General features: G+C 42.5%; 2 protein-coding genes and 2 long non-coding RNA genes across 8 annotated transcripts; 2 read left to right on the top strand and 2 right to left on the bottom strand.

Moving 5' to 3' along the window:
- Positions 1–127: 127 nt before the first annotated feature.
- On the bottom strand, positions 128–5,669 carry LOC129865912 (putative nuclease HARBI1). 5 transcript variants are annotated; one of them, XR_008761423.1, is made up of 8 exons: positions 3,093–5,669; positions 2,829–3,005; positions 2,677–2,738; positions 2,508–2,594; positions 2,137–2,420; positions 1,369–2,057; positions 992–1,103; positions 128–897 (listed from the first exon to the last, which is right to left on the bottom strand). XR_008761423.1 is itself a non-coding variant. In XM_055938997.1 (5 exons), the coding sequence occupies exons 3-5, from the start codon at positions 1,435–1,437 to the stop codon at positions 527–529; spliced, it is 552 nt and encodes a 183-aa protein (XP_055794972.1). In that variant the 5' UTR covers positions 1,438–2,057; positions 2,137–2,310; positions 2,379–2,494; the 3' UTR covers positions 128–526. The 5 variants fall into 5 exon arrangements, 2 of the variants coding, with proteins under 2 accessions (XP_055794972.1, XP_055794971.1); XR_008761424.1 differs by having other exon boundaries at positions 2,137–2,310; positions 2,379–2,420; positions 2,508–3,005; XR_008761422.1 differs by having other exon boundaries at positions 2,508–3,005.
- Positions 5,670–7,612: 1,943 nt separating this feature from the next.
- On the top strand, positions 7,613–15,822 carry LOC129865911 (claudin domain-containing protein 1-like). Its single transcript, XM_055938995.1, has 4 exons — positions 7,613–8,555; positions 8,683–8,790; positions 9,285–9,422; positions 12,278–15,822. Exons 1-4 carry the CDS (start codon positions 8,264–8,266, stop codon positions 12,496–12,498), a joined length of 759 nt encoding a protein of 252 aa, XP_055794970.1. The 5' UTR covers positions 7,613–8,263; the 3' UTR covers positions 12,499–15,822.
- Positions 15,794–17,326, bottom strand: LOC129865914 (uncharacterized). The gene is made up of 2 exons (XR_008761426.1): positions 17,236–17,326; positions 15,794–16,200 (listed from the first exon to the last, which is right to left on the bottom strand). It is a non-coding gene; the product is annotated as an uncharacterized LOC129865914 (long non-coding RNA).
- Positions 17,303–19,375, top strand: LOC129865913 (uncharacterized). Its single transcript, XR_008761425.1, has 2 exons — positions 17,303–17,393; positions 18,272–19,375. It is a non-coding gene; the product is annotated as an uncharacterized LOC129865913 (long non-coding RNA).

The raw sequence follows: 19,375 nt of genomic DNA, 5'->3' as shown, positions 1-19,375 counted from the left end.
TATCAAAACAGTAAAAACAATATGTAGCTTTTCTGCAGAAAGAACCAGCCTCATAAATGTATGACTTTATCCTTTTTCTTCAGTGTGGCCCTAGTACTCTGTCATATAAACAAATACACATTCCATATGAATATAAAAACACAATGTGTAACATTATGTTCCTTTATTGAATAAGGACAAAACAAAGCAGGTAAACCGTCAGCTCCTTTCGAAACTGAAGTCACAGTGACTCTACAAGATGGAAAGCACAGAATCCAAGCATATTATACAAAATGATACATACACATTCAAAGGTCTGTATATAACACACCCTGCATGTCTGCACACTAAAATAAATGCAGGACAAATCCATACACAACTGAACAGACAAATGAATGGATGCAGTAGCCTCCCTGCAGCCTTGTATTACACACAGTATACCGCACAAACATCATAAGAGACCAAATTCGTAAAAAAACAAACCCAAAAAAAACCAAATTCCTCTGCCACCGCAGGACATATTTAACCAAAATTGAAAGCACACATACTAACTAAAATAATTCAACACATATTGGTCCCTCAGCAGCCGACCACTGTCGTCATCAGGGAAGATTGCCGGATTGTCCCAGTCCATGGCTGGTGGCACTCTGGGGGCCCTCTCCTTCCTCAGGCAGGCCACATTGTGGAGGACAGCACAAGCCACAGTAATATCACATGCCCTAACAGGGCTGACCCTTAATTTGTGAAGGCAGTGAAAGCGTGCCTTCAGGAGGCCAAAGGTCATTTCAACTCTGGCCCTGGTCCTGGCATGGGCATGGTTGTAGGCCTGCTGTGCTTCCTGGGGGTCTGTGAAAGGTGTCAGGAGAAAAGGCTGGCAGCCATACCCCCTGTCTCCCAGCAACACACCAGAGAATTCACCTGTCAACACAAAATCTCATCATTACTACCTCATAAACACAGTGATATTCTTGACACAGCCATGATGGTTATAAATAGGGGTTGTGTGGCTTACCTTGTGATAGGCACTGATAGATTTCAGAGGCCCGAAAGATTCTGGAGTCATGGACTGAGCCAGGCCATTTTGCCACAACATTGCTGATCACACAGTCAGCATTGCAGACCATCTGAAATCATAAGATGAGGAATATTACACCAATCAATGCAGAGTGTTCGTCAATGGACAATATCAAAAAGTTATGTTCACCTGAACATTAATGCTGTGAAAGGATTTCCTATTCACAAAATCGGCCTCATGGGCACCTGAGGGGGCTTTTATCCTTATGTGTGTGCAGTCCACTGCACCAATGACATTGGGGAAACCTGTCACACAAAGTAATGAGTATCCTACTATGTGTTAACAGTTGTCCTGTAATTTGTAGATCCTCTTACCTGCAATCCTATAGAACTCCTCTTTGATGTCACAGAGTCTTCTGTGGCCAGGGAAGGATATGAAGACATCTGCTAATGCTTTGATAGCCAGACACACACTCCTTATTGTGCGGCAAATTGTGGCCTTGTTCAGCTGTTCTGCATCCCCCACTGAGTACAGGAAGGCTCCACTAGCAAAAAAGCGCAAGGCCACACAAACCATTTGCTCCACACTCAGTGCATGGCTCCGTGCAGTGCGGTGCTTAATCCTGGGACCCAGTAGTCTGCATAGATACCTGATGCCATCTGCAGAAAACCTGTATCTTTCATATAGATGGTCATCAGGGAAGGCCAGTGGGTCCAACCGGTCCCTGAAGACCCTTTCTCGCCTTAAGGCTCTCCTCAGCACAAGTGCTTCTTCATCCACCACATCTCGCACGAATGGGCATGCCATTGTCAGAGCAGAAAGGAACACACAATTTTGGGCCTTCATATAGGCTAGTGGCCACACCTGGTGCTGGGGGGGTGGGCAAAAGAGGGCGATGCCTTATAACGATGACTTGGTTGTACTGATTGCTGGGAAAATAAAAAAAAACTTAGAAAGATGCCACCGTCCTGTGTGCTCACAATAAGAGCTCATATGTCATGGCTCACTTGACTTTACGAGAATATACCTAATTTTTATTTTGAGCTGTGTCATCTTCTTGGAGCTGGGGGAGGAAAGAAAAATAATGATTAATACATTTGTGTTACAGTTAGCATACAGTGTACATTGAAGGCATATCTCACCTCCCTCTCAAGTTTTTTTATTTCAAGGTCCAGTTTCCTAATTGTCCTCTTTTTTATTTCGGACTCCAGTGCAAGATTTTCCATCTTTTTCTTCTTGTACTGAATGTCTATGTCTGCCAGTTCTATTTGGTGCCGGAGGTGGTTGCCATACAACTTTCTGATAGCTTGTGAGCTCTGTGAACACAATACAATTAGCGCAGCTGGAATTTGGCAGGATGTGGTGTCATTTTATTAATACGCACTATGTTGCCAGGCTGTTTTTCCCACTGTATAGCATCTGGGTCCTGTAAAAGAAATTAGATTTTTTGATTTTGATGAGGACTCCTCACCATTGTAGAGTAAATAGTACTTTCACAGTCTTAACATGATACCTCATGCCTTCTGGAATCCAGAGAGATGGTCTCCTCCTCATCATCGTCTCCATCATGTGCTGTTGCTGCTGCACTGGGGCCTTCACCCTATCACATTTAATCGGATTCATATTGAAGCTAGTAGACAAGACATGCCAGGCCTACAGTATGCCTTTGATGGAGTACTCACTGGATCAGCATCGTCTGGTGCTTGTGCTGGTGGCTCTAACAGGAACACAGTGCTGCCAGACACTGCAAGGCAATAGGTAAATCAAAGTCAGACAGTCCAAATTGATTCAATATGAATGTGGTTGTATCCCATGTAGAGATGGAAGGACATACCTTGAATGAAGCGGGTGGCATCTTGGGAGGAACCTATGCTCGTCTCTTTCCCCCCAGGGATCCCCTCTAAGACGGGCCTGCCTTTATTTAGCTCCAAGGCCATGTCCTCTGCTGGGGTAAGGTCAGCCTTTGGTGACCCACCACCCGTGCCTTGTCTGTGGGTATTCTTTTTCACTGCTAAAACAGTACAGACAATGTGTGAGCAGGCACCTTCTGGGTACAATATATGCTTGTGCTTTGTTAAATATTAGTCAGGGACCATACCATTCTGCAGAATGTTCTTGTATTTGATTTTGACCTGCTGCCATGTCCGTTTTGGCCCGTTCATGTTTAATCTACACACACACACACACACACACACATTTAATGGAGTCACACTGCAAAAAATTACTTGGTATTTTTGTCTTGTTTTCAGTAAAAATATCAAAAAATTTATCATAGCTTTATACAGTGTGATGGAGTTACTTTACACAATTTCACTCATATCTGCAGTGCATTTCAATAAAAAATTTAACCGTTTCATAATTACAGTACAACTGCATTTTTGGAGATGTGAATTAAATATTTGAATTGTAATTGTGATGTTTCAGCGGAGCGGTGACTGTGTAATTGTGCACTACTTACGCATTCAGGCGTTCTGCAATACTTTGCCACGCTTTTTCTCTTTGCTTTATCACTGTGGCGGTGTTGCCTTTCTTCTTAATTATATCTTTTACCTCCTCGTATGCCTCCATGAGGATTTGTGCTTCCGACGGGGAAAAGTACGCGGCTCTAGTTGCCATGGTAAATCAGTTAATCTGTGATCTGTGGCGGGGTCTATTTGAGTGAGCCGTGAGCGCGCACCTATCCAGGATTGGTTTCACCTGGCTTAATGAATCCGTGTCTGCTCATCCTGGCTTGGTCTTTGTGCAACCAATTAAGCCTGGACGCACATGTTTTGGCTTCATTGAGCTCAGCTGAGTCATTTATCCCGGATGTCTTAATTCTACTTTTGTGCAACAGGCCCCTGGTATGGTTCCCAATCAGAGGCAGCTGTTTATCGTTGACTCTGATTGGGGATCATATTTAGGCAGCCATTTTCCCCACTGTGTTTTTGTGGGATCTTGTTTCTGTGCAGTTGCCTGTGAGCACTGCTTGAGCTTCACGTATCGTATATTCTTTATTGTTTTGTTGTGCGGTTCACCTATCATTAAAATATGTCGAACCCAATTCCACGCTGCGCTTTGGTCTGAGTATGATTACACCGACGATCGTGACAGAAGATCCCACCACACCAGGACCAAGCAGCAGGAGGAGATTGCATCCTGGGCTTGGGAGGAGATCGAGGAGAATATATCCTGGACTTGGGAGGAAATCTTGGCAGGACACGGAAGCCTTCCTTGCAAAAAGACGACAGGAGAGAAGGACAGTCCCATGTGGTGCAAACAGACACAGGAACAATCACCCACAAACAAACAGTGAGAACAGCCTACCTTAATATGGTTCTCAATCAGAGGAAACGTCAAACACCTGCCTCTATTTGAGAACCATATCAGGCAACACACTTAACATAACATAGAAACACATAACATAGAATGCCCACCCCAACTTACGCCCTGACCAACTAAACACATACAAAAACAACAGAAAACAGGTCAGGAACGTGACAATATTGGTCCGATCCTTGCTCCTCCTCAGACGAGGAGGAGAACGAACGTTACAATACTACGGATACTATTATAAATATGATAATAGGTACTGTACATAATACACACACACACACACACACACACACACACACACACACACACACACACACACACACACACACACACACACACACACACACACACACACAGTAGAATCCTATTAAATACAAGGAAATAACAGACTAAATGTTTCCTGTCTTAACACTCTTGATGAGTTTAGTTTTTCAGAGGTATCGTACGCTTCATACTATTTACATCTACAGTTAATCTGAGAGATTATTGTGGAATGGCTTTTAGTGTTAGTCTGGCATAAGATACACATCTGTTTTACTCTAGAGTCTGGGAAGGCTCTTTGATGTTGTCGGCAAGTTGCATTGAAAATGAAGGGGCTGCGACTTCAAAGTGGCATGCTACATTGGTATCCCCTTTTCAAAATGAAAGAATCATGAACTAGCTACCTGTTTGTCTATCTCTAGTTGGGGCGAGGCAAACTGATTAGGAAGTGAGGAGCATTTTGCATGCAAATATCTCGCATGTGAGAACCAATCAAAGCTCAATCTCTGGGAGAGTGAATATTGCACCAACAAACTAACTGCTGTCCAGACCAGTGGTACACACCACTCCCTCACTGTGTATCATGTGGGCCTGTGGGTCTGATCTAGTGTAGTCTTGTTGTTCCAGTTTTGTAAAGCCAGATAGTTAGATAAACATCACAATTGGAGCCATACTGAACCTTGTCATACAATCCACTCATTTAGTCAACAAATAGTAAACACTACAATGGCCTGAATCTCAACGACAGTAAGACGCACATTAAAGATTGTATACCTCCAGAAAAAGCATACAACCTTACACTGGCACAATATTGGGACCATGTCATTGTTTTACAAGTCACAAGTAAGTCCCAAGTCAAGTCCCAAGTCGAGACAGGCAAGTCCGAGTCAGGTCTCGAGTCCTAAACAAGTCATAATGTGCTCTTTACCAAATGTAATACCATTTCATATTTTTAACAAAGCAATAGTAGTATATTACATTTACGCAAATCATGAATGCTTTTAAAAATATCTATATGTTTATTACTTTCCAAATAAATGTTATATTTCCATGGAAATACATGGGTACCCATGAGAAAGACCCCCCCCCCCCCCCCCCCCCACCCTCTCTCTGTGACAGCGGCTGGGTCTGGTCGTGTGGGGTGGTTCGCCCTCGCACTCGCCGTAATCAGGAAGTTAGGAAGAGTACACAACCATTCTAGGAGGCACTCTGCCACAAATGTGCTCATTTGATCTTTTCCAGCTCCAAGCAGCGTGGTGGCGAGTCAATCTGCAAGTCTAATCAAGCAGTGAAGAGCGCACATAACAATACTTGCTCCAGACATCACAAGGCAGCAAAAAGAAACCCATGAAACAAGTTACACACACTTAAACACACAACCTCGTGTGATGGATAGCTGTCGGCTATATTAGCCACGACTTACCGTTCTTTGTGCAGCTTCAAATGTTGAACAAAGTTAGAAATTGTTGCGCCTCCGCCTGTAATTTTCTTCCCGCATGTTGCGATCTGTTTTTTGATGTTACAGCGTTGTCTTTATATACGAAAATAATAATTTCGGGTATCAAATCAAATCAAATCAAATGTATTTATATAGCCCTTCTTAATTCAGCTGATATATCAAAGTGCTGTACAGAAACCCAGCCTAAAACCCCAAACAGCAAGCAATGCAGGTGTAGAAGCACGGTGGCTAGGAAAAACTCCCGAGAAAGGCCAAAACCTAGGAAGAAACCTAGAGAGGAACCAGGCTATGAGGGGTGGCCAGTCCTCTTCTGCCTTTGCCGGGTGGCGATTATAACAGAACATGGCCAAGATGTTCAAATGTTCATAAATGACCAGCATGGTCAAATAATAATAATCACAGTAGTTGTCGAGGGTGCAACAAGTCAGCACCTCAGGAGTAAATGTCAGTTGGCTTTTCATAGCCGATCATTGAGAGTATCTCTACCGCTCCTGCTGTCTCTAGAGAGTTGAAAACAGCAGGTCTGGGACAGGTAGCACGTCCGGTGAACAGGTCAGGGTTCCATAGCCGCAGGCAGAACAGTTGAAACTGGAGCAGCAGCACTGCCAGGTGGACTGGGGACAGCAAGGAGTCATCATGCCAGGTAGTACTGAGGTATCATTGTTCCAAGGGCTCCATCTGAATTCAACCGCCGACGTTCCTCTGCACTGCCACGCACATTTTGATGGGCTGCTGTCCGATTTCAAACTGTAATCCGTTAAATGAAGAGTTGATGCGCTGTACACTTTTTTAAATAGCATCATTTTTAATATTTGGGCTTGGGGAGGGTATCAAGTCAGTTCAAGTCATAACGCTCAAGTCCAAGTCAAGTCACGAGTCATTGGTGTTAATGAATGACAAGACTTCAAGGGATGTTCAGGTGCTATCAACCTGGTGTCCATCTGGCACCAAGTGGCTGGGACAGTAACATAATTTTTAAATTTCAATAAACTACATTGTGCAATCCATTGTTCATCTTCAAGAATGTAAAGTGGTTTACCAAGAAGTTAGTGGTGATATTATAACAATCAGTTGTGCTTTGCAACTGTTCTCTATTGAGTTTACTAGGCATATTCATAAAGTCATGAGTGACACATCACACAGCCACTAATGGACCGGTAGGCTACTAATTGGTGCAGTCAGGCCTAAAACTCAAATCCCCACTCTGCAAAATCAACACCAACCTGCATCAGTTCCTAGACAAAAACGTTTTAATTTATTTTGTCATATTTTGGTTAAGGTTACAGGTTAAAATAATTATATTCAGTACATATATTCAGTTCATATCTCATTTCCATATAGTTATGTGTATCGTGGCCTACCTTCTCTATAGGAGTAGGATATTCTATTTTATTCAATAAGTCTGATAATTAGACATTTTCAAGAAGAGAAGTGTAGGTCTAGGCCTAAAAATGTGTGATTTAAACTTGAATTTAAATAATTTACACAAAATGCAAACGGGACCCGCACCTATCTGATTGAGCGGGGTTGGGTTAAATGCGGGGGTGGGTCGACTTTAGTCTACAGTCGGCTTCGTTAGCCTCACTACTCAGAACACTATCTTCGAGCTATGAGTAAAACTATAATACCCAGCATTCCATTGCCACCTACCGGAAAAGGAAAACGCATGGATGTATGTGTTTACAATCTTTCCTAACAAGCTTAAATTCGCAGCTGCTGTTTCTCATGAAACAAGTGTAGGCGATACCGGCAAGAGAAAATAATGACACATTTATTATTTGCTACTACTCATTTAGTACGATATAACAGAATGTGTTTGTTTCGTACTTGTAGAACAGGCGGGGCAGCCAAATAATCTGTCGCATCGTCAGGCCACCCACCCACCATATGCAGCAGTGATTTGTAAGAAGTGGGACACGCGAACAGATGGCGCATCTAGGCTGCGCGCGACAGGGACACCTACAGTGTTGAAACAGTGTTGGGTATGAACAAGGCAGCTAGTAAAGGGGTGTTTTATGTAGTCTACATCTTTGCCATTTCTGAGTGGATTGGATAATATTACATCGCAATATTTCCTACTGCCGTTGCTTGAGCCTACTATACTTTGGCGCGGGTATTGGAAAACACGCAGTGACAGGGCCATCGCCACCGGTAGCTATAATCAGAGAGGGGAAGAGGCGAAGCGAAGCCTTTGCTATAATCTCCTATTTGACGCCTGTCTCAGTTGGTAAACAATGGTTGACAACCGTTATGCCACGGCTTTGGTTATCAGCTGTGTGCTCAGCGTGCTGGCTACGGTGTACCTGTCTGTAGCGGTTGGGACGCAGCACTGGTACCAGTACACCAGTCCCCCGGTGCGTGGCGAGGCCAACGTATCCGAACTGCGGTCGCTGCATGATGAATTCATGGAAGGGGAATTCGATGAGAAGACCTACAGCGACACGCTCTTCCGTCTCAACGGGACCATAGGCCTCTGGTGGCGCTGCGTTCTGGTACCATCTCATACCCACTGGTACAAGGAGTCAGGTATGGTCAACCTAATCTCCTCCCATAAACTCAGTCAACACGGATTTCCTCAAAATAATTTGACGATCCAATCCATGGTTTGTGAGGGCATGATTTATGCTTTTTTTTCTCAATTTCTCTGTTTCAGATCCAAAGATGGTGATGAAGTGTGTTAGCTTCACGTTAACACAGCAGTTTACCCCAAAGTACAAAGGGCCAGGGAACCACAACAGTGGAGAGGACATGCTGCGGACCTGTAAGCCTGTATTCATTTATTTTGCAAATTGCAATGTGTTGATCTGTTACCCCACCCAGCTTCTGTGATATGCTATGCATGCTCAATGCCTTATGCCAAGGGTCACCAACTCCAGGCCTGGGAAACAATTGGGGTGTGCAGGCTTTTGTTCCAACAATATGAACACAATTGATTCACCCGGTAGCTCTCCAGGACCGGAGTTGGATCACCCTGTAGCTCTCCAGGACCGGAGTTGGATCACCCTGTAGCTCTCCAGAACCGGAGTTGGATCACCCTGTCTTATGCCTATACTTCAGTAATTAATGTCATGCCCACATTGTGTGATATGCATTATGCAATGCATGAATAACTTATACCTGGCATCTGTGATATTCATTAATAGACACAGTATCATTGTATGCACTTGGATGCTCATGCTTTTCTATCTGAATTGTGTGTGAGAGTTTTTACTGCTTGCCTATTGAGTTCTAACTTGGATCCCTATCTGTGTGCAGACCTGTGGAGGTGCCAGTTCCTGCTGCCAATAATCTCCTTAGGTCTGGTGGTGCTGGCAGGCTTGATAGGGTTCTGTGCCTGCCTCTGCCACAGTCTCACCCCCACCCTGGGCATAGGAATGCTCCACCTACTGGCTGGTGAGGGATTTATTAAACATTATATTGTTCTTATCATTCTCTTCTTAAGCAATAAGGCCCATGTGGGTGTGGTATATGGCCAATATACCATGGCTAAGGGCTGTTCTTAGATACGATGCAACGCGGAGCCTTAGCCGTGGTATATTGGCCGTATACCACAAACCCAGAGGTGCCTTATTGCTATTATAAACTGGTTACCAATGTAATTACAAATAAATGTTTTGTCATACCTGTGGTATACGGTCTGATATACCACAGCTGTCAGCCAATCAGCATTTCAGGGCTTGAACCACCCAGTTTATAATAAGTTGTACCCTTCTTCATTGTTTCCAGAAGGGCATTTCAGTGCTACGCACCATGGCTATTGCCCACAACTTTGTTCTACTATAGTGGAATAGTGAATTCGATAGCTCTCCCACTAGTCCAGCGTTTCCCAAACTCAGTCCTGGGGACATTGTTGTGCACGTTTTGGTTTTTGCCTTTGCACTACACAGCTGATTCATATAACTGACTCATTATCATCTATTTCAAACATAAATTTGTTTCCTGTGGCACTAATTCCAAAAAGTTTTGGGACACTGTAAAGTCCATGGAGAATAAGAGCACCTCCTCCCAGCTGCCCACTGCACTGAGGACAGGAAACACTGTCACCACCGATAAATCTACGATTATCAATAATTTCAATAAGCATTTTTCTACGGCTGGCCATGCTTTCCACCTGGTTACACCTACCCCGGCCAACATCTCAGCACTCCCTGCAGTAACTTGCCCAAGCCCCTCCCCGCTTCTCCTTCACCCAAATCCAGACAGCTGATGAGCTGCAAAATCTGGATCCCTACAAATCAGCTGGACTAGACAATCTGTACCCTCTCTTTCTAAAATTATCCGCCGAAATTGTTGCAACCCCTATTACTAGCCTATTCAACTTCTCTTTCGTATCGTCTGAGATCCTCAAAGTTTGGAAAGCTGCCGCGGTCATTCCCCTCTTCAAAGCGGGAGACACTCTAGACCCAAACTGCTACAAACCGATATCTATCCTGCCCTGCCCTTCTAAAGTCTTCGAAAGCCAAGTTAACAAACAGATCACTGACCATTTCGAATCCCACCATACCTTCTCCACTATGCAATCTGGTTTCCGAGCTGGTCATGGGTGCACCTCATTCACGCTCAAGGTCCTAAACGATATCATAACTGCCATCAATAAAAGACAGTACTGTGCAGCCGTTTTCATCGACCTGGCCAAAGCTTTCCACTCTGTCAATCACCGCATTCTTATCGGCAGACTCAATAGCCGTGGCTTCTCAAATGGCTGCCTCGCCTGGTTCACCAACTACTTCTCAGATAGAGTTAAGTGTGTCAAATCGGAGGGCCTGTTGTCCGGACCTCTGGCAGTCTCTATGGGGGTGCCACAGGGTTCAATTCTCGGGCCTACTCTTTTCTCTGTATATATCAATGATGTCGCTCTTGCTGCTGGTGATTCTCTGATCCACCTTTACGCAGATGACACCATTCTGTATACTTCTGGCCCTTCTTTGGACACTGTGCTATCAAACCTCCAAACGAGCTTCAATGCCATACACCACTCCTTCCGTGGGCTCCAACTGCTTTTAAATGCAAGTTAAACTAAGTGCATGCTCTTCAACCAATTGCTGCCCACACCCTCCGCCCAACTAGCATCACTACTCTGGACGGTTCTGACCTAGAATATGTGGACAACTACAAATGCCTAGGTGTCTGGTTAGACTGTAAATGCTCCTTCCAGACTCACATCAAGCATCTCCAATCCAAAATTTAAATCTAGAATCGGTTTCCTATTTTGCAACAAATCCTCCTTCACTCATGCTGCCAAACATACCCTCGTAAAACTGACTATCCTACCGATCCTTGACTTCGGCGATTGTCATTTACAAAATAGAACACTCTACTAAGCAAACTGGATGTAGTCTATCACAGTGCCATCCGTTTTGTCACCAAAGCCCCATATACTACCCACTACTGCGACCTGTATGCTCTCGTTGGCTGGCCCTCACTACATATTTGTCGTCAAACCCACTGGCTCCAGGTCATCTATAAGTCTTTGCTATGTAAAGCCCCGCCTTATCTCAGCTCACTGGTCACCATAGCAACACCCACCCGTAGCATGTGCTCCAGCAGGTATATTTCGCTGGTCATCCCCAAAGCCAACACTTCTTTTGGCCGCCTTTCCTTCCAGTTCTCTGCTGCCAATGACTGGAACGAATTGCAAAAATCTCTGAAGCTGGAGTCTTATCTCCCTCTCTAACTTTAAGCATCAGCTGTCAGAGCAGCTTACCGATCACTGAAGCTGTACGCAGCCAATCTGTAAATAGCACACCCAACTACCTCGTCCCCATATTATTATTTATCCTCTTGCTCTTCAGCACTCCAGTATCTCTGCTTGCACATCATCATCTGCACATCTATCACTCCAGTGTTAATGCTAAGTTGTAATTATTTCACCTCTATGGACTATTTATTTATTGCCTACCTCCCTACTCTTCTACATTTGCAAACACTGTACATAGATTTTTCTGTGGTGTTATTGACTGTACGTTTGTTTGTGTAACTCTGTTGTTTTTGGCGCGCTGCTTTGCTTTATCTTGGCCAGGTCGCAGTTATAAATGAGAACTTGTTCTCAACTGGCCTACCTGGTTAACTAAAAGTGAAGAGAAAAAAAACAAATGCAGCTATCCTTCTTGAGATCATGTTTTAAGACTCACCATTGATACAACAGTAGTTGAAGGAAAAAGTCATCCTTGATTTCTTAAAAAAAATATACAACAATTGCATATGCCTGACCCCCCCCCATCCCTCTCTTCCTCCTTCTCTCCCTGCAGGGCTGTGTACTCTAGCCACAGTGTGCTGTTACCTGGCAGGGATGGATCTCCTCCACAGGGTCTCTGTGCTGCCAGACAAGGTGGACGGCTCCCTGGGCTGGTCTCTCTACCTGGCCCTCATCTCGTCCCCGCTGCACATGATGGCTGCCGCTCTTCTGGTGTGGGCGGCACGGAGCCACAGTCAGAACTACTACCGCATGACTGCCTACAGGGTAGCATAGAGACCAGATGCCTGACTATCTGTTTTATATAGGCACATTTCCAAATCAAAACCGTAACTCCAACCACATGATACTTGTTGATCTTGAAATAACTGAATAAGAATATAGAAAATGCTAATCTTTGCCCTCTGATAGGCTACTGGGATGTTCACCCTATTGCTTTCACACAGTTGCTTATCCAATCATTTCAGATCTATAAAAGTGCCTAGTGTAGGGGTGAGGAGTTGACATTGGGAAACAGAGTGACCCAGAACAAAATGTACCATTGGTTAGACCAACAAGCATATAATAGACTTTCCAAACCGTAACCAGCCACAGTCAGAGCTGCTTTCAGTCGACTCTCAAATGCACTAGCAAGAAATATTATTGGCCCATGTTTGGAAAATCAAACCGTTCTGTAAGAAATATGTTTATGGCGATTGAAGTTTAGTCCAAACATTTGAGTACAGTACCAGTCAAAAGTTTGGTCACACCGACTCATTCCAAGGTTTTCTTATTCTACATTGTAGAAAAATAGTGAAGCCATCAAAACTATGAAATAACACATATGGAATCATGTAGTAACCAAAAAAGTGTTAAACAAATCAAAATATATTTTCTATTTTAGATTCTTCAAAGTATCCACCCTTTGCCTTGATGATACCGTTGCGCACTCTTGGCATTCTCTCAACCAGCTTCACCTGGAATGCTTTTTAAACAGTCTTGAAGGAGTTCCCACATATGCTGAGCACTTGTTGGCTGCTCCTCCTTCACTCTACGGTCCAACTCATCCCAAACCATGTCAATTGGGTTGAGGTCAGGTGATTGTGGAGGCCAGGTCATCTGATGCAGCACTCCATCACTCTCCTTCTTGGTCAAATAGCCCTTACACAGCCTGGAGGTGTGTTTTGGGTCATTATACGGTTGAAAAACGAATTCTAGTCCTACTAAGCGCAAACCAGATGGGATGGCGTGTCACTCCATAATGCTGTGCTTGCCATGCTGGTTAAGTGTGCCTTGAATTCAAAATTAATCACAGACAGTGTCACCAGCAAAGCCCCACCACACCTCCTCCTCCATGCTTCACGGTGGGAACCACACCTCCTCCATGCTTCACGGTGGGAACCACACCTCCTCCTCCATGCTTCACGGTGGGAACAACTCCTCCTCCATGCTTCACGGTGGGAACAACACCTCCTCCTCCATGCTTCACGGTGGGAACCACACATGCAGAGATCATCTGTTGACCTACTCTGCGTCTCACAAAGACATGGCGCTTGGAACCAAAAACATTTGGACTCATCAGACCAAAGGACAGATTTCCACCGGTCTAATGTCCATTGCTCGTGTTTCTTGGCCCAAGCAAGTCTCTTCTTCTTATTGGTGTCCTTTAGTAGTGGTTTCTTTGCAGCAATTCAACCATGAAGGTTTCACATGGTCTCTGAACAGTTGATGTGTAGATGTATCTGTTACTTGAACTCTGTAAAGCATTTATTTGGGCTGCAATTTCTGAGGCTGGTAACTAACTTATCCTCTGTAGCAGAGGTAATTCTGGGTCATCCATTCCTGTGGTGGAACTCATGAGAGCCAGGTTCATCATAGTGCTTGATGGTTTTTGCGACTGCACTTAAAGAAACGTTCAAATTTCTTGACATTTTACCGGATTGACTGACCTTCATGTCTTAAAGTAATGATGGACTGTCCTTTCTCTTTGCTTATTTGAACTGTTCTTTCCATAATATGGACTTGGTCTTTTACCACATAGGGCTATCTTCTGTATACCACCCCTACCTTGTCACAACACAACTGATTGGCTCAAACGCATTAAGGAAAGAAATTCCTCAAATAAACTTTTAAGGCACACCTGTTAATTGAAATGCATTCCAGGTGACTACCTCATGAAGCTGGTTGAGAGAATGCCAAGAGTGTGCAAAGCTGTCATCCAAGGCAAAGGGTGGCTGCTTTGAAGAATATCAAATATATTTGTATTTGTTCAACACTTTTTTGGTTACTACATGATTCCATATGTGTTATTTCATAGTTTTGATGTCTTCACTATCATTCTACAATGTAGAAAATAGTAAAAAATAAAGAAAAACCCTTGAATGAGTAGGTGTGTCCAAAGTTTTGACTGGTACTGTATTTCAAAATGTATTTCGACCTTAGAAGAACCTGGACAGCGCCAGGACAAATCGGAAAAAATAAGCAACAAACATTTCCTTTTGAGTGACAATCTATAGAACGTTTCATATTGTTTGTTTTGGTTGGATATTTTGTATGTAATTTGTTGATTTTAAGAGAATTTTTTTTGTGTCTTTTATCAGGAGTATTATTTTGATTGATTTGTAAGATTCTGCAGAACTTCTTAGGAATGTATTACCCCTACATTACAGCTAGGTTCATAGTGGCCAATGTCACTTTGTTACGAAGGTTCTGTTTTGTACACGTGACGTTACATTCCGTTGTAGACTATTGCTCACTATTGACTAGATGTGGTTCATTTGATTTGTTTCATTTACATAGTGTTACTTTTTGTTATTTATGTCTTTTTGGTTTACTTAATTTATTCATTTTTACAATCACCTACAAATGCCACTGCTATGGCACAGTCTTGTATTAATAATCTCAAAGAAATACAAAGATTAAACTGTGAACTGTTAATACTAATTTATTATGTCAAGAATGTATTTAATGTGGTCGTGTGAAAAACGTTAATGATCCTTTTTTTTGAATCCAAGTTATTTTTTGGATCATATTTTTTAAATGCTTTGCAATGAATACATTATTCTTAGGTCTGGGTATTTAATCTGATTTTAGTCTACAATGTACAATTTAACTGTTCGCAAGTGAAGATTAATGTCTGACAAATAACTTGATCAACCCTTGACCGTCAAGAAGAATAGAGTACTTTGGAAACATGTTAATCTAAATTGTGTGTCCATAAGGTCTATAAACATGATATGACAGCAGTCAATGTTTCATGAAAACATATGCGTTATGAAAGGTAAGATTTTATGAAAGAATGTGGACTTAAAAAAGTAGCTGATGAGTCGAGCTTTTTTCAAAATGATGTCCATTCTTCTTTTTTTTCAATATTTAAAAGAAATGGTTCTAACCATATTTTCTGCCTGGCAAATGTAGTTCATATAGCAAATGATATGGTATGTATGTGCTTCGGTAAATCTATTGTGAATGTATTTTATTATTCTCCCAAGAGATATCCTGGAGTAGCGAGCAAGTTTGGAAAATGTTGAATTGTGACCTGATGATGTCATACTAGGTTTGTGTGTATTGAAGCGTTTATCAGCAAATGCTGTCATTTTAAATAAAGGATTTTATTATACATTTCTGAAGTTCATAACATTTGAACAATGTGTCTCGCTTGACATGACAACCTTATTCCTGAGGTGTGTTTTCAATCTACTGTTTATATCAAGAACTTGAAATTAGCTCTGATTTGTATTGTCCATTTTAGTTAGTCACTCTCCTCTCCATATTCCATTAGCTACTGATAGCCTTCGTCCTTCATCTCCTCTTCCTCCTCTTTCTTCTGGCGCACTTTTCCTGTTCTATTTCACTCTCCAACCAGATGGACGGTATCCCCACACTTCTCTGTCTTGCCAGGGAGAGAGCTATGCCCTTCTCATAGTACGCACATTCATTAATGAAGAATGGACAGAGAGGCTCAGTCCCTTGGTACTTTCGTGTCTCTCCGGAGGAAATCTGGAACAAAGGGTCAAGTTAAACAATTTAAAGGCAATGCTACCGAATTCTAATTGTGTGTATGTAAACTTCTGACCCACTGGGAATGTGATGAAAGAAATAAAAGATGAAATAAATCTTTCTCTACTATTATTCTGACATTTCACGTTCTTAAAATAAAGTGGGGATCCTACCTGACCTAATACAGGGAATTTTTACTAGGATTAAATGTCAGGAATTGTGAAAAACTGAGTTTAAATGTATTTGACTAAGGTGTATGTAAACTTCCGACTTCAACTGTAGCTCCAACAGTGCAGTAATACCAAACAATACACACACAAATCCCCCCCCCAAAAAATGAAAAGAAAGAAATTAAGAAATATCAGAAAGAGCTTTCACAACATCGACATACAGAGAGATGCCACCAGACCACTAAGCTGTTTGACCACCATGGCAGTAAAGAAGGCCACCTCCTTATTTACTCACCAAAGCCATCCTTGCCTACAGACTCGGGAGAATACTCTTCATTGAGGGAAGGTCGAAGTGAATGAACCTCACAGGTATGTAAGACATTTTTTTCCCCTCTGTGAACCCCCCCCCCCCCCCCCCCCTCCCCCCAATGTGTCAATCCAACAGTGGTAAGCCTGACAGAAATCACCTCAACATAACAATGTGGGTGAGATCATGGGAATCTTATTTCTACTGTGATTGTGTGTATCATCAAAATATATCTGGTTCAAAGCACAATGAAGGCTACTATCCAAATTGTTGGAGACAGGCCAACCTCACGTTCTACACTACTGAGTTAAAATATCACAAGTTGTACTATCCCTCGTCACCTTTCCTTCATCCATATTGATATTTTTAGAATAGGATATAACTATCCAGTCTTTTCAATCAGCGCAGATCTACTCTAATGAGAAAATGCATTTCAAACGATTTGACTCAAACGGTTGCTACTGTACTTATTTACCTCAGCCTGCCTAGTCAGCTAGCCAGCCAGCTAGCTAGCCAGACAGATTTGTTTAGCTAACGTTTGCTAGCTATCATACGTACTGTAGCTGCTGTTGTAGCTTTCTGTTTGTATGTTGCCTACACTTCAATGACATCCCTCGAGGAGATTTTTTTTAAATCTTTCCATCCAGGCAAAGTACTATGAAGGCATCACGGATCTCGACAAGAGGCGCAACATTCAGAGAAATTCACAATTCAGGGTAATGTTAACTCTTATTATAAACTGAGTGGTTAGAGCCCTGAATGCTGACAGCCGTGGTATATCAGACGGGTATGACAAAACATGTATTATAACTGCTCTAATTACGTTGGTAACCAGTTTATAATTGCAAAAAAGTACCTCTGGGGTTTGTGGTTAATGGCCAATTTAATGGCCAATATACCATGGCTAAGGGCTGTGTTCAGGCACTCTGCGATGCGTTGTGCGTAAGAACAGCCCTTAGCCGTGGTATATTGCCTTATTGCTTAATTAGAAAACTGGATGGATTTAACTACATACGTACAACAATTTTTCAAAAAAACATTTCCCATCTAGCTAGTTAGTCATCTACGTGTTGCTAGCTATACATATAGTTCAGTGGAGGCTGCTGAGGGGAGGATGGCTCATAATAATGTCTGCAATGGCGTAAATGGAGTGGTATCAAACACGTGGTTTCAATGTTGAATAAAACACATCAAACACTTGGTTTCCATGGTTTCCATGTTGACGCCATTCCATTGACTCCATTCCAGCCATTATTATGAGCCGTCCTTCCCTCAGCAGCCTCCGCTGGTTTAGTTATATGTCTATCATATTGAGGTATCTAGCTATAAGTTACACCTGATCACTCAAATTGATAGGTGTAAGCAATTATGGTAATTCCAAATGCCCTTAACTAGGTGTCTTTGCTAGACAGACACAGAGAGAGTGCTTGAAGTAGGCTCTACCATTTGTAAAGTGTTGAAAAGTACATATCTCCCATTTATACCACTGCCCTAATCCATCCAATTTTCTCCCAGTAAAGTGTAACCTGTGTGTTTGCTTGTTTATGTCTCTGTTTCCTACCCTGTTCCCTTTAACTCTGCTCCTGTTCTCCAGGACCTAGGGGTTCTGCCCAAAACCCAGATGTGGATCCACCTGATGTCCTCCACTACCTGTTCTCCAGGACCTAGGGGTTCTGCCCAAAACCCAGATGTGGATCCACCTGATGTCCTCCACTACCTGTTCTCCAGGACCTAGGGGTTCTGCCCAAAACCCAGATGTGGATCCACCTGATGTCCTCCATTACCAACCCCCCCCCCCCCAATTTTCATTACATCATCTACAGCTGCTGTTATTGTCATGTTGTCATTGTCTGTTCTAAGAACGTTTTCTTGCTCTATCATACTGGCCACATGATATGTGAGATGAACTAAAAACACTAGCACTGCAAACACTCAGAACAAAGCAGTGCCTGGACTTTACAGTCTCCGTCTTCAACTGGGTGGTAGGTAGCCTAGTGGTTAGAGCATTGGATTAGGTAACTGAAAGGTTGCAAGATCAAATCCCAGAGCTGAAAAGGTAAAAAAAAAAAAACAGTCTTTCTGTCCCTGAACAAGGCATTTAACTCACTGTTTCTGGGCTGTCATTGAAAATAAGAATTTGTTCTTGCCTGACTTGACTAGTTAAATTTTTTTTTAAAGTTCCCCTTGTGAGACTGGTTGCCTGTTGAGAACAAGTGCCAAGCAGAACCGTCACTCACTATATTCCACACACCAGAATTAGTATTTTAGTCTATGGTTGCCATAAATTAAAATTAAAATAAATTAATGACATAAACTTTGATATTGTTTGGTAGTGTTATGTTTTAAAATCTTAAATAGTGCCAGCTTCACAGTTGTTCATTGTAGGTTGTAAGGTATCCTTTGATTGCATTTATTTGTTCCACATTATTCGCCACCATGGCCTTTTTATATATATTTTTTATTTATTTATATATATATATCTTGTTTGCCTTCACCTCCCTTATCTCACCTCACTTGCTCATATTGTATATAGACTTATTTTCACTGTATTATTGACTGTATGTTTGTTTTACTCCATGTGTAACTATGTGTTGTTGTATGTGTCGAACTGCTTTGCTTTATCTTGGCCAGGTCGCAATTGTAAATGAGAACGTGTTCTCAATTTGCCTACCTGGTTAAATAAAAAAATAAAAATAAA

Source organism: Salvelinus fontinalis, chromosome 11 (genome assembly GCF_029448725.1).
Source record: "Salvelinus fontinalis isolate EN_2023a chromosome 11, ASM2944872v1, whole genome shotgun sequence".
Classification (NCBI taxonomy): domain Eukaryota; kingdom Metazoa; phylum Chordata; class Actinopteri; order Salmoniformes; family Salmonidae; genus Salvelinus; species Salvelinus fontinalis.
The sequence above is the reverse complement of the archived record's forward strand: the minus strand, read 5'-3'. Positions and strand labels throughout refer to the sequence as shown.